Below are 14,011 nucleotides of genomic sequence, written 5' to 3'. Positions count from 1 at the left end.
GGTAGAATAAGGTTTCACATTCTAAATCTCTGGGATGATGCTGAATTTCCCATAATTCATCACGAACGTCTGTGACGTAACGTATCAGGGAGGCGATAGAGTGCTGAACATCCAAAGCATAGGAACAAGGCTCACATTTCTCCACAGGTAAATATATTTGCATGTTCTATTTTTGTCGATGAGCTTAAACTTTACCATGTCCGTTTGTCACTTAGTGACAACAAACTTGAAGGGAGAACAAGTCATGGCATTTGTCGACAGTAAACAGGCTAACTGTTAGCCAGTTACTAGCTAGCTCACAATCCTAGCTCTGGGCTAAAATTGCTAATGGCTAGCATAACTATATCTAGAGAGATGTGATAATTTTCTTGGTTAGCTTAAAGCTAACTCTTGTTACCCGCCCTATTTAGTTGACTGAAGATCAAAATTTTGAAGGAAATTTTGTTTAATTTTGACTGTTAACAATAAATGAAGTAATCATTTTGTTTGGTATCAATTTGTAACAGCCAGCTAGCGTCATATATTTGAAGCTACAAACGATGTGACCAATGTGTATTTATTGACGATAGATCGGAAGTCCGGGGGATTCTTAACTGCGCAGTCTGCTTAGGGTGCATGACTAATCGAAAATTTTGGACAAATACTTAATTTATACAAACCACGATGAGACCACTGTTTTCATAAACATTTGTTTGCTATATTGAGTATTGAAAACGTAAATTATGGTGCATATTACACAACGTTTTCTTAAAATATAGCCTGACACACTTAAAAAGATTTGGAATCAATAATTAAATGTACAGAAGACTAGCGGGTTTGTCCATTGCTGTTCTGTGACTTGTGTCATTGATATTACAAAGTTCTATATTTTATCGTGTTCGTATTACGCGCTTTATGCTGCACATGTAACGCAGAGCCATACAACGGTGGGTTTTTCTTTTTTTCTTTAGCGTAACTGAACAATCTTGGCCCATTCCCCAAAGGACCCCCGTCTTATAATTATCTTCTTAGATTTATCTGCTCCAGCCACGTTATTTAAATCTCTCTAGAGATTTTCCACAGGACTCAAGTCAAGTGTATGTGATGAACACTCCAGAATGTTCCTGACCTTCTAAAATCAGGCATTGCGCGGTTGACTATGTTTGCAGCAATTTTTCTGTTGTTGTTGTGCTCAATGATGCCCAAGCCTCAGTTACTCGTAGATGGCAAGAGAGTTTCCTGTAAGGGTTCCTGGTACTTGCAAGAATCTGTGTTACTCTCAACACATCAGTTTCTTGTGTCTGGAGAAGCAAGGGTTCTCTTGGAGCTTGACATATAGAATAATGTTTTTGTGGAATGTTGTGTATTAATGCTGGCTTATAATAGATGTAATGGGATCTCTGTCTTCCAAACAATCCAACTTTAGACTTATTGATCCATACTGTATATATTTTTACCAAAAGCTCTGAGGGTCCTCTAGGAGTTTTAGGGCACAATTCAGATGAGCTGTAATGTTCTCCTGGTTTAGCATTGACCTTTCACTCACCACTCTTGGATGTCATTTTTGCCTTTCAAAAGTGAATCCTTGCATGAACGCTTTTATTGAGAAGAGAGGCCTACAGCTCATTGTATATTTTCTTTGGACCTTTTGTGATTTCCTGAATGAGCCATTGCTTTGCTCTTGGAGGATTTTTTAAAGGTTGACCACTTCAGTGGAGCTTAAATATTGCTCAAAATGTTTTCTGTGTAGATAATGTCTAACTCTAAATCTGTGGCAACCAAGACACTTGGGAGTAGATTTGCAGTCCTTTCCACACTAATGTATTTCAATCACTTTCATCCTCACCTCATCTCTTCTTGAATTTCATTGATTTTTTTGCACAGTTTACTATTTTTGAGACCTTAATGCGATGACATGCTACAGAAAGTAAACTTTCTCATTGATGACTTTTTTGTCTTTACCATTGAATCACATATTGTATTAAATTGAAACTACACTGCCATTCAAATGTTTACTGCTTTTTGCAAATTTAACTTCTACAATATTTTAAGTAACCGAGTACTTATTATTTACTTTTAGGTTGTAACTTTGACAGTGTAGGTGTGCAGCCCTCCTTGCAAAGGAAAGAGAGGTACCAGGGACCATGAGTGAGAATGGCCCTCATAAAGAGGCGCCCATGTACTTCGAGGTGGAGGCAGTTCACCTTGAGCGGGATGATGACGAAGAAGACAAGATCAACTTTGACAAAGATAATGACCTCATAACTGAGCCTTCATCATCATCTGGCCGAGTGTATGACCGCACCACAGTGCTAATTGAGCGTGACCCTATCCGACTGGATGAAGAGGGTGAAGAGGAAGGTCACTGTGGAGGGGATGAAGATGGGGTCACCTTCCTCACTGAAGGAGAAGGTGATGGAGATGAGGAGGAGGGTTCAATCACCTTTATGACTGATCCTGATGGCATGTCACAGGGTTATGTGCACCATACCATTTCACCAGACCAGATCCAGTTTACAATAAATCCAGGCTCAACACCCATGCCACGCAACATAGAGGGGGCCACGCTAACCCTGCATTCCGAGTGTCCAGAGACAAAGCAGAGAGAGGTAAGAGTGACTTTAATATGGATTTCGTTGCTTAGATTTAAACTTTTTTATGCTTATGGTCATTCATTTATTATGAAATTAAATATTACTACTTACAACATGCATGCGGGAAGACAAGGTGAAATGTGATTAGTAGATTGTGGTTGTTTGTTTTTGCTGAAGTAATTTGGTTCTGTTTGGTTATTGCTGAAGTACTTTAGATTTAAGTCACTTAAGTATATTTCTTAAGAGAACTAGCAGTTTTCATTACAACATTCTAAGACATCTCATGTTTTTACAGACAGCAGAATACATTTTGTAATGGCGTTGGAAAGGCGTTAGCCCTGCCTAACATGTAATTTGTATTTTAATGTAGAATTGGAGAATTGCAAATACGAAGGTTGGTGAAACTCAGAAGGTGTCCAGACAGGTTTTTCTCAGTAGCTTAGTGCTTCTCATTTTGTCTAGGGAGAAATTATTGCCTCAAACCATCAAAAAATTAGCTAGTAGCTAACTATTTCAATGTTTTCTTACGGTGCGAGGCCTTGGTTTAGCCCTTTTGCATCGTAACAAAGAAGTCCATGTACTTTACTTGCCATGGAGTTGGACCTTCTCAGTACTCAGAACAGGTGAGTCTTGAAGGAAGGATACAATGATTAGCAGAAAACAACTCAGTCCTTTGTCAGTCTCAGTCCTCAGCCTATTTTTTCTTTCAAATTTTAGATCACATTTGTGATGCTCCCTCATACAGAAAAGACCTTGAGTAGTTTTTGTGACAAAAGAAGATGTGTTAATGCTGTGTGGTTATTGACAACTTTTATAACAAAGAGCATCATTTAGCATTATTGGATGAGTGAACCGCAGGAGTGTTTAAAGCATTTTTCCGCAATTTTATTGACAAAGCGGTTCCACAAAGGAGAACCTTAACCTATTATTACTGCAAACAAACAAATTAATCTTAAATGTCCTGGTGGCATTGTCAATATTGGTTTAAATAATAAAGACAAAGTCTTTATTAGACTCGTCTACTTTCAAACTCAGAGGAAAATTTACTTGCAATTTTTAAAAAAGTATTATATTGAAATTGTAGATCACACAGCAAGAAAGGAAGATATCTTTGGAATTGCTATTGTTGATGAATTACATTCTCATGTGACGGCCAGACCTGCGTGGTGGCTTTTGAGCTCATGGTAACTTTTTTTTCTGTTAATAATAGAAAACATGTACAATTGTTCTTATTTCTAACAAGACTTCTGTAGCAGGATGTTACAACACTGTGGTGATGGTTCTAACTCACAAAAAAGACAATGTATTGGTTTTGTATAACATTCTCTGTTGAAAATGGTCTGTGGACAAAAGCTTGTTTGTCTTTTTAACCAACCAGCATTCTGTATACTGCTTTATTTGTTTAACCTGAGTTGTCATACTGTCTTGTTCACTGTCTCGGGCTTGCATTATTGTTTTGTTATCTTTAATTTATCTGTTGTGTTGTTTTTCCATTGTAACATTTAAGCATTATTACTTTATTGAATATTGCATTATGATGACACAAGCATACAATTCATTTTTAAGAGCAAGATACACTAAAATATTCATTCATGATACGTCTTCCCTGAACCCATGCACCAGAACATCAAGAGTCAGTGTCATTAATAATAATAATACATGTAAAATACAGAGAAGAGCCAACAGTGGGGGTTTTTTTCCTTGAAATAGAAAATTCCAGCTTCATAATCCTTTGCTACAAGTGGAAAAAATAAAGTCTGCGCAAGCCACATTATGCTCTTAGAGGTATCACTGTACATGTTATCATTGAAGCAATTCATTTGTAATGAAGTGCTCTTTTCCACAACACATGTTAGAGCTCAAAGCATTGGATGCTCACAGTAATTGAACTGATGGTATTGGACATAAACTACAGGCCTCCATGGATGTTTGCTTTGTGTTGACCTCAATATCTCCTACCATGTATTATTTTATGTGGCCAATAAAGCTTAAGCCAGGAGTGTTGGGAAAACAGATATCATGATCTGAAATTTCTTTAAAAATGCATAGATATAAAGTTGTCTTTCTTACTTGATATGAAACTATTGTATTGTACAAATTTAAACTAGAAATTCTCAATTTTGCTAATACTGTATCCAACTGGTGACTTTTTTTGTGAGAATATGTCATTTTATGTCTATGGGTAAAGATGCAGTTTATTAGATTTCTTTTTATAGCCCACATCCACTGAAAGTTTTTATTCTTTGAGATTCCAAAGTGGTTTTGAACTGGAAGTTGTTAATAATAAAATATGCTTGTCGAGGCAGTCAACCTGACTTCTCAATACTGGATGTAGTATCTTTTAGGGGGGAGAAAGTGCTGCTTTTGTTCACATCGCCTTTTGTGTGAGGACAGATAAAGAGGCTGCCACACTGCAGTGGAGATTGGTGTTGTGAAACAGAATTGGACAGAAAGTATTGCATGGGTACTTAGTCGGGGTGACTGTCCTTTGCACAACCAATTTGTGTGCTTACGGGTGGTTGAGTCACTGAGTTCAAATTGTGTCTAAAAGGTCACATTGACTCAGATTGTCACTTCATAGTATGGCAAGACTGGTCGGTAATGACTTCAATTACTTTCATACTGCCTTTTTGAAATGCAGGGAAATTTTTGTGTTTCTCTACTTAGATTCACGCTTATTTTCTGCAAACTTAAATTTAAGCGTGGTCAGCTGCTGATTTCCCTTATCCTTCCTGTTCTCAGGTGAAGCGCTACCAGTGCATGTTTGAAGGCTGCACAAGGACGTACAGCACAGCAGGAAACTTGCGAACGCACCAGAAGACACACCGTGGCGAGTACACATTTGTGTGCAATCAGCAGGGCTGTGGAAAGGCCTTCCTTACGTCCTACAGTCTCAAGATCCATGTCCGTGTTCACACCAAGGAGAAACCGTTCGAGTGTGACGTTCAAGGTTGTGAAAAGGCTTTCAACACGTTGTACAGGTGAATGTTCACACAGCTGGGTTTTGTTTATTGTACCTGTCCTTGTGCGGCTGTTAGTTGTATAGTCAGGGCACAGCTTGTTGTCCCCATCATGCAGGATGCTTGGCACATAAACAGAGGTAGTCTAGTGAAATTTTCTGTTGAAAAGAAATGAATCACTGCTAGCTTCTTTCTTGTCATGTGTTCTCCAAAACTGGAGCTACCCTCCTCTAATCTATTTTTAACATTTTGTTATGTAACATCAGTTTTTTGACATAACCTGGGGCATTGTATCACAGTTTGCTTTTTACATCCCGCTTCAAAGCGTTGATGTATTGTGATTGTCAGTGTTTGTGTGTTTGTCCATCCATTTGTCCGTCCGTCCGTTCGTTAGTCCAAATATCTTTGCAACCGTTGCAGATAGAAAGATGAAACAAAAAGCACATTACTCGGATGGCAAATGGGATGAAAATGAAATGATCTTAACCTTGAGATAACTAGGTCAAGGTCAAAATTCAACTTTTGTACACTTAGGAACCGGATAAGATAGAAAAACGAGGGAGAAGGCCAGTGTAAGACCACAGATCAAACCTTGTCCTTAGATTTATGAAAGTAGGTCTGAGCACTAACTTTGACCTATGCAAGTAGGTCAGAGTAACATTTTGAATTCAGGGGTGTCGTGGGATGTTGATGTCTGTGACTGCCTTGGTTCTAGTTCTTTGTCTTGTAAAGCACTTCGTAAATTTTGAGTGGAAAGTGCTATAAAAATCAAAGAAAAAGTTTGGTCTCACATAATTAAAATTGGTTATTAAAATTAATATTGTGGATGATTTAGAATCATTTTGTAAAATAAAAATGCTATAATTCTTTGAACATTAATGCTTTATTGTGACCATTTTTTTTATTTTCAAACCATATTTACCATTAATGTTTTTGAAGTGACTCGATGCAGTCTACATCTAAGCTTTGTTCTCTATTTGCTTCATTTGCTATGACAACATTTCTGGGGTTCCGTGAAGCTGTGCAACCGTTTTCAATTCCCTGTACGATGCTGTTACTTGGGGCAGTAATGCCACATCTGGGTGTATTGCCTGTTCGAAAGAAATCTTACAGTACTTAGTTTGTTTCTCTCAGCATGTCTTCCAATCTGATTTAATGAAACACAATTGATTTTCCATGCAGACTAAAAGCACACCAGAGACTTCACACAGGCAAAACGTTCAACTGTGAATCGGAAGGATGCACAAAGTACTTTACCACACTCAGCGATCTGAGGAAGCACATTCGCACACACACTGGGGAGAAACCATTTCGGTAAGTATGTCCACTGTCACCCCACATTTAATCCAGCATCAGTAGAAGATGAGGGACTTGTGATATTGACTGATACTTCAATTTAATGGTTGCCTATCTACACGTATATAATAATTATGGTTAATTTTAAAAAATGTTATTTGGGAGCTGCATTTTGTTCAGAACAACATCCAAGCATGGCTCTAAGATGTATGACTTCTAACTTCATTGTAGATTCATCACTATGTATTTGTAGCTGCTACAGTCTGATTAAAGTTTCTCTCTGTCCCTTCTTCCTTCTCCAGATGTGATCACGATGGTTGTGGCAAAGCTTTTGCTGCAAGTCATCATCTAAAAACACATGTACGGACACACACAGGTACAAATGTGTTACATGTAATGGTTTTATGTATGAGCATTCAGTATGTTGTGGAATATTTAAGCCACATTGCACTTCATAGGCTTTGTCTATCATGGAATCAGTAGAGTTGTATGAATTACTGCAACATTAGCAGTAATTACTTCATCATCAGGGTAAGGCTTGTGGAAAAATAAAATGCTGATATTCCTTTAGCCTGTGGCGTGAAAATACATTTTTAATATCCGCAGTATGTTGTTTTATTTTGTTAAACTCTTTGACTTCTGATGTGTGTCTTCTTGTTCTGCAGGGGAGAAGCCCTTTAACTGTCCCAGTGATGGCTGTGAGAAGACATTCAGCAGCCAGTACAGTCTGAAGAGTCACATCCGGGGCCACGACAAAGGACAGCCCTTCAGTGTCACCCTCACCCACCCGCTCTCTGAAGTGAGTCACAGTACAGCAGTGACTCAGTGTGAAGGATGCTTTGAAAGTGAATCCTGACAATTGTGTTTTTATTCATACTCTGTGTTCTTGATGATGTTTGTTGGATAAAATGTACCATTACGCTCACTCTGTAAACCGGTGAAAGACAGCTCTTGTGAAAACTAGTGTCATGACCCAACTTTGTCCCATGGCTATTACATTTTCAGACAGCCGTGCACGCACAGAACAAGTTGTTATTCTGTGGTATTGATTTTGAAAAGGTACATCACCGATGGCCTGGCATTTGTACAAAAGCATTTTCAAAGCCGGTGTTGAACCATGTGATTGAACATCATTTTCACAGCATTGTGGCATGAAGACAACCTGAAACCACAAAAAAGTAAGCGTTGCTCAGCTCGTAAACTGTCCTGTATTACAGCTAAACAGTGCACTAAATTTTGTTGTAGAGATGGACAGCAGTGTAACAGTGTTGAAGTGCAATGTGTAGTTCTCACAACAATGTGCGAGAACTTAAATATTGATTTACCTTCTTCAACCTTGTTTTTCATTTTTGCTCTCGTATTATTTGTATGACTCAGCAATTGACCCCGTAGAACGAACAACTATAAATGGCATCTATTCATCTGTTACAGGATGCAAATCACTCCTTGTGCCTCAGTGACTTGAGTCTCATCTCGACAGACTCGGAGCTACGCGAGAACATCCACAATGTAAGGCCTGCATTTCTCTTCAGCTTTGTGACACAGGAAAAATTTGTTTGAAGGTGTTGGTAGTTGATATATTTAGTATACTTACTATTTTGACCCAGAACTTTCTGTCATGTAAATTTATAAGTAACGTAGCGTTATGGTTAAGGTATATTAAATCTTTATAGAATTACATTCATATTTTGACATTATTACAGGCTCAGAATTTGGACCTCAACAATGTAACCCCAGTGAAAATCTTTGAGCTCATGTTCCAGAGTCCTGAAAATAGTGTCAGCCAAGATGATGCCCCTCCCAACGGTCAGTTCATCACCAGACTGGTCGGCTCTAATTTTAATTTTACTTAGTGTTTTTAATTGGGTGGTGTTGTTGTTTTTTCAGAGAGCCTTGCTGAGCCCTTCAGCCTTGAGACCTCAACCCAACCAGTTGTGACCGATGCCTTGTCTCTCATCTCTTTCTCCCTTAATCCTACCTCCTCATCTTCCTGTTCCCAAACGACTACAGTCATGGAGGCTCATTCCCAACCCAGTCAAAGCTCTTCCTCTCAAGCCTCCACTCCTGCTTCTGTCACTGCTACTGTCAGCTCCACACACCCTCCTTCTTTCATGCAACTCACCGGGCATCAGCACATATCTGATGTGCCTACCCAGGCTTCTGTCCAAGCGACAAACCATGCCACCCCCCAGCACTACGTGGCAATACCGCCAACATTCCTGCAGACAGATAGTGCCACCCAGACCACTCCTTTACCACCATCCATCCATGCCCCTCCTCCAGTGGCTCCAGCAATGACCACCATAGCATCGGGCACCGCAGCTGTGTCTGTTGTTGCAGCCACGACAACAACAGATGCTCTGGCAGGTGTGACTCAAGCTGTGCCGTTGGACAATAACGCCGCCCCCAACTCTGGCCCCGGTTTGCCTACCACACCTGCTGCCATTACAATAGCTCCTACCCAGAACCTGCTGCAGCCCAGCTTGGTCATGTCTGACCAGAACCTCCAGTGGATCCTCAGCAGTGCCACCAACAGCCAGCAGAACCCAGAGCAAGTAGTGAGTAACGCACTAAGGAACAGGAGTCTTGGTGTTATGATGCATGCTTTAGTTTAAAGAAATATGTTCCTACACATGTAAAAATAAGGAATTCCTTTTTGTCTCCCGAGTGGGTCATGTCTGTGTCATGAAAAATCATTGGCAAATGTTTTAGTCTTAAGGTATATTACCAGCTTTCAGCCTGTATGAACTACATCATTTTAATGTTTTTTTCAGCCACATCAAGGTGCTCCAAAAGTGGAAAAGGTTTTCTTCACTACGGCCATACCAGTGGGAGGAAATGCTGGTGAGTCGATTAGGAGGAGATTGTTGTCTTAATGTCAGACTTTGATTAGATTTGTTGAATTTTTTAAATAAATTTTACAAGTAAAACGTTGAAGACTGAAACATAGCCTTTAATTCTGTACATGTCTTCACTTAACCTGGTGGTTCTGTTTTCAGGTAACTCGGTCCAACAGATTGGCCTTAGTCTGCCTGTCATCATCATCAAACAGGAGGAATCCTGCCAGTGCCACTGTGCCTGCAGGGACTCTGTTAAAGACAAAAGTTCAAACGGTGCCCCCGCCACAGTTTTGACCCCAGCACAGCCGCCAACATCAGAGCCCCCTCCTCCCCCACAGCCCCCAGGGCCTCCACATCATCCAACCACCTCGTCTTCTGCGTGCTGCCTCCCCAAGTCTTCCTCCAAGTTGAGTGAGGCGGGGCTGGAGTCGTCCCCCTCTTCCTCTTCCACCTCGTCACAGACTTTCTCCACGATGGCAGGTAGCGCTGTCGCTGCCGCCAACCCCCCCTCATCTGACGGTTTAGCCAATATGGACGTCTCAGACTTCCTCTCCATGCAGAGCCCTGAGACAGCTGCCAACATTGAGGCTCTGCTGCTGGTAGCTGATGAGTTCAACATGGCCACAGATGGCAATCCTTAGAAGAACTGCCTTTCAGAGTCCGTGCAGCAAGGTGTTTGTTGCTCCCACTCGTTCACAGCATCATTTCCACCCACATGTCATTCTCCACAGCAACACCTTTTCTTTGTTATTGAAGTGTGTGTGCACATCAACGTTCATGTACCTGCAATACATTATGTCTTGTATGAGTGCGTGCATCTAATACATGAACTATAAATATATTTGTGTTTGGTGTCATCACATTAGTGGCATTCTTTTTAACTGGATGGGTTTTGCTAATTAAGGTTTAGTAATATTATTTAATGCAGGGAAAAGGCGGATCCTTTGTGATACTAAAACTGTATATAGTGACCCTGTTGATCCACTCTGAATTGATTGAAATGAGTAAGTTGTCCAAGCACTGATAACTGACTTTTTCCTGGTTTTAAGGTCACCCTCCCGGAGCAGGAAAACAAAACATGTCGTATATCCTTGTACTGTACTGCAGGACATGTCAAATGCTTAAAGCTGGTATGCAAATGGCCAGAATGCACTGTATATTAGAGGAATTTACTGAATTTTAAAGCATTGTTCCAAGCAGGAAAGGGGCTGGCCTCATAGCCCACCCCCCAACCCCCAAAAGATGTCTGACAATAAGTGATTTCTTCTGTGTTTGTTTCCTAGGAAGACTAAGCATAGGCCAGAAAATGTGATGATTCTTTGTCACTTATTTTAACGATGACATACTATTCACAAAAAGAACCTGTGACCAGATCTGTCTTTTCTTTTTTTGTGAAATCAAGTCAATACATTAATGAGATGCCTATAACTTTAACTAATTTAAAAACTGTACATGTTAATTTATTTTAGAGCTTGATTGATTATACTGGTAATATCTTGAAGATAGAAAAGAAATCTATTAATTTATTCCAATCACTTGTTGTATTTTTTTTGTTACTGAATTGCTTTTCTTTTTTGAATATGGGTATTGCTAAAAGCAAATTTTGAGAAGAGAGACACCTGTAGTAGACTGCACAGTGAAGCAAATTATCCTCTAGGATCTGCTTGTTTGCATAAATTGTCCGCCACAAAACAGTAAGAAACTACTGTCAACACCCGGTTGTGACCCTCAGGGATGCATCAAGTCATGAATGATTCTGATCAAGTTTTCCTTACCCGAGGCCCCACTCTTGCAGTAGCCCTACGTTTTGCTGCACTCCTCCCTGTTTATCGCACACTAACTTGTAATCTAACAGCTTATTAGCCGAGGTGCAGCACCACTACACACTTTTCTATACAACTGCTGTAAAGTAGCATTTAAAAATATGGTGTCTGGGGGGACGGTGTAAATACAGTACATTTTAGTGTAAACATCTTTGGGGAAAAAACCTGTAGATTATATTTAGAATTTGTATTTTTTATAGATTTTTGAATCACTAGATCTGAGTTTGAAGCTAATGTATTCTTGCATTCTTCCCCCAGTCATGTTATCCAGAGGTGTTTGTGTTTAGTTGTAATAGCAGCTGGGCTTTTGTACAGTCTTCATAGTAACAAGATTTATACAAGTATATATAAGTTTCTGTATAATGTATTCACATGGGACGCAATGCAATGATTACGGAGAGATATTATGCCCTGTATAGTAGAATGTGGAGCTGGTCAGCCTTACAGCGCAACTGTTCCATGAGCCTCCTTGCCTTGACTGCCTCTGCTTCAGACTTTTCATCGACACGCCGACACATTCATCGTTAAGAGTCTCAGGCGATCATGTCCAGCAGCAGATCAAAATGAGGCAAATAGATCTAGACAGAAATGTTTACGCTTTGGAAAGTCATTTATGGATATTCAGGTTTGCCAAATATGGAATCATTTGTCCCCTGAACCATTCCATGTATGCCGATATCGTAGGTATCAGGACTTTCATTTTAGGTCCGTTGGCTTAAAACATAATTTACTCACCATTTCACTGTCAAAAAACTCAAATTGCTGCCAGCAAGCATAACATCTATGTATTTTTCCCACGCATGCATACCGTCATTGAACGCAACTATGCAATTTTAGGTGTGGCATTCACAATTTTAAATACCGACTGAAAGATGAATTATGCCTCCCTCCATTAGATGACATTCTGCTATAGCCTTATATGCAGAGGTCCAGGTGCAAATGTTGCCTTTCAAATGCATTCATGTGCAGCTGGTTTGTTGAACTCCAGTATATTGCATTTCATAATCAGTTGTGAATCTGGACCATCCAAAACTTAATTCTCATGAGTGTTGTCACAGCAACATTCTTTGACATGCTGGTTAACCAACTGGATTTGTTTTATGGAGTACTTTGAATGTGTTATTCTGTTTTAAGAATTATTTTTTGGTCAAATGTGCAGCTTTTTTTTTTTTTTACTTAATGTGTCAACATGTTTCATTTGGGTTCACTCCATTTTTGAAATCATCTCGTAAAATAAAAGTCGACATGAAAATGATTGTTGGCTCGGTCAGATCTGCTGTTCCCAATATTTTTGATCATACATTTTTTTTCTCCCAAATTTATTATCCCCATTCATTTTTCTGAGGTAACCAGAAATGGTAACATCAGCAAATCACCGATGGTGACATTTTTTTGGAAGCACATCGTTTGATTACAATTGTAAAGAGTGTTGGGATATTTTTTTAAATGTCCAAATGGCTAGTTTTGTTAAGGAGGAAAACCATATGCTTCCAAAGGAATGTCTAAACACCCAAAGAGTGACAAATTGTTACGGTTTTGTATTTTTTAAGAGAATGTATAATGTGAAAGTTTGCTTATGCTTGTTTCATATAAAAGTATTATGATGAATAACTTTCTGAATTGAGAGCAATATAATATGAATAAAACCTTATCCTTGTCACGAAAACATTTTGTCAATGAACTGTTCGCATGTGGAAATTGGTTTTCTGAACAAAATTTATTGAAATTATATAAAGGAAAAGAAACAACTTCTGCACATCAGGTCACTTCTGTAAGGGTAAGGATTCATCCTGGAGAGACTTTCTCTGTGGGATGTGAATAAAATTAACATCCAACTCTGCATTAAGCAAGAACAGCTGAGGGGTAAACAACTCACCTTTACGACATCACCTAGAGCCTGTAAATCGTTCAGGACTGTGTTGCACAGATTTATTTTATCTGACAGTGTCAGCAGTCTGTCTTCAACATTTTGGAGAAGCTAGTGGATAAAACATGCTGGTCAAGACAAGAGTTGTTGGAACACCATCAGATTGGAAAAGTTCAACTTGCGTCACCTGTATTTTCTGTGAAACATCCTCCACAGGCTGTTGGATTATGTTTTCTGTGCAATCTTTGATTGATATGCAAAAAAATATTTCAAGCAATATTTAAAATACAACTGAAGATTTTTTTTTTTTCAATTGCATGTATTTTTACCCGTGTCCGAGGCCATGACTATGGAAATGAGCTGCTGATTGTTCCGTTTGAACTGGCTGTTTCTCTGTGCATTTTTCATTTTCAGTCAGAAGCCCAGCTGATATAAATTGTCCCAGTTAATGAGATGAGGGCAAGCAGGTGTATATAATAAGTAAAAAACAAAATCTTGCTGATATAAAATCCTGTTTGACAGTTGTGGAATGAAAAGATTTCTGTAACAAACCTGTGCAACATCAACTTTCAACAATAGAAGTGGTGCAGGTCATTATTTTTTTTACATGTATTGCATTCTTAAGAAGATTAATGGCATTGATGTCTTTAAT

General features: G+C 39.2%; 1 protein-coding gene across 2 annotated transcripts; it reads left to right on the top strand.

Annotated features, from left to right (window-relative positions):
• Positions 1-85: 85 nt before the first annotated feature.
• Positions 86-12,932, top strand: mtf1 (metal-regulatory transcription factor 1). Of its 2 annotated transcripts, XM_068324456.1 has the most exons (11): positions 86-147; positions 2,060-2,588; positions 5,316-5,554; positions 6,716-6,847; positions 7,132-7,205; positions 7,495-7,628; positions 8,261-8,338; positions 8,533-8,635; positions 8,717-9,387; positions 9,604-9,673; positions 9,829-12,932. In XM_068324456.1, the coding sequence occupies exons 2-11, from the start codon at positions 2,124-2,126 to the stop codon at positions 10,308-10,310; spliced, it is 2,448 nt and encodes an 815-aa protein (XP_068180557.1). In that variant the 5' UTR covers positions 86-147; positions 2,060-2,123; the 3' UTR covers positions 10,311-12,932. The 2 variants fall into 2 exon arrangements, with proteins under 2 accessions (XP_068180557.1, XP_068180558.1); XM_068324457.1 differs by lacking the exons at positions 86-147; positions 2,060-2,588 and adding an exon at positions 3,052-3,196.
• The last annotated feature ends 1,079 nt before the right edge of the window (positions 12,933-14,011 follow it).

Source organism: Antennarius striatus, chromosome 9 (assembly GCF_040054535.1).
Source record: "Antennarius striatus isolate MH-2024 chromosome 9, ASM4005453v1, whole genome shotgun sequence".
NCBI lineage: Eukaryota > Metazoa > Chordata > Actinopteri > Lophiiformes > Antennariidae > Antennarius > Antennarius striatus.
Note: the sequence above shows the minus strand (reverse complement) of the source record. Positions and strands in the feature narration are given on the sequence as shown.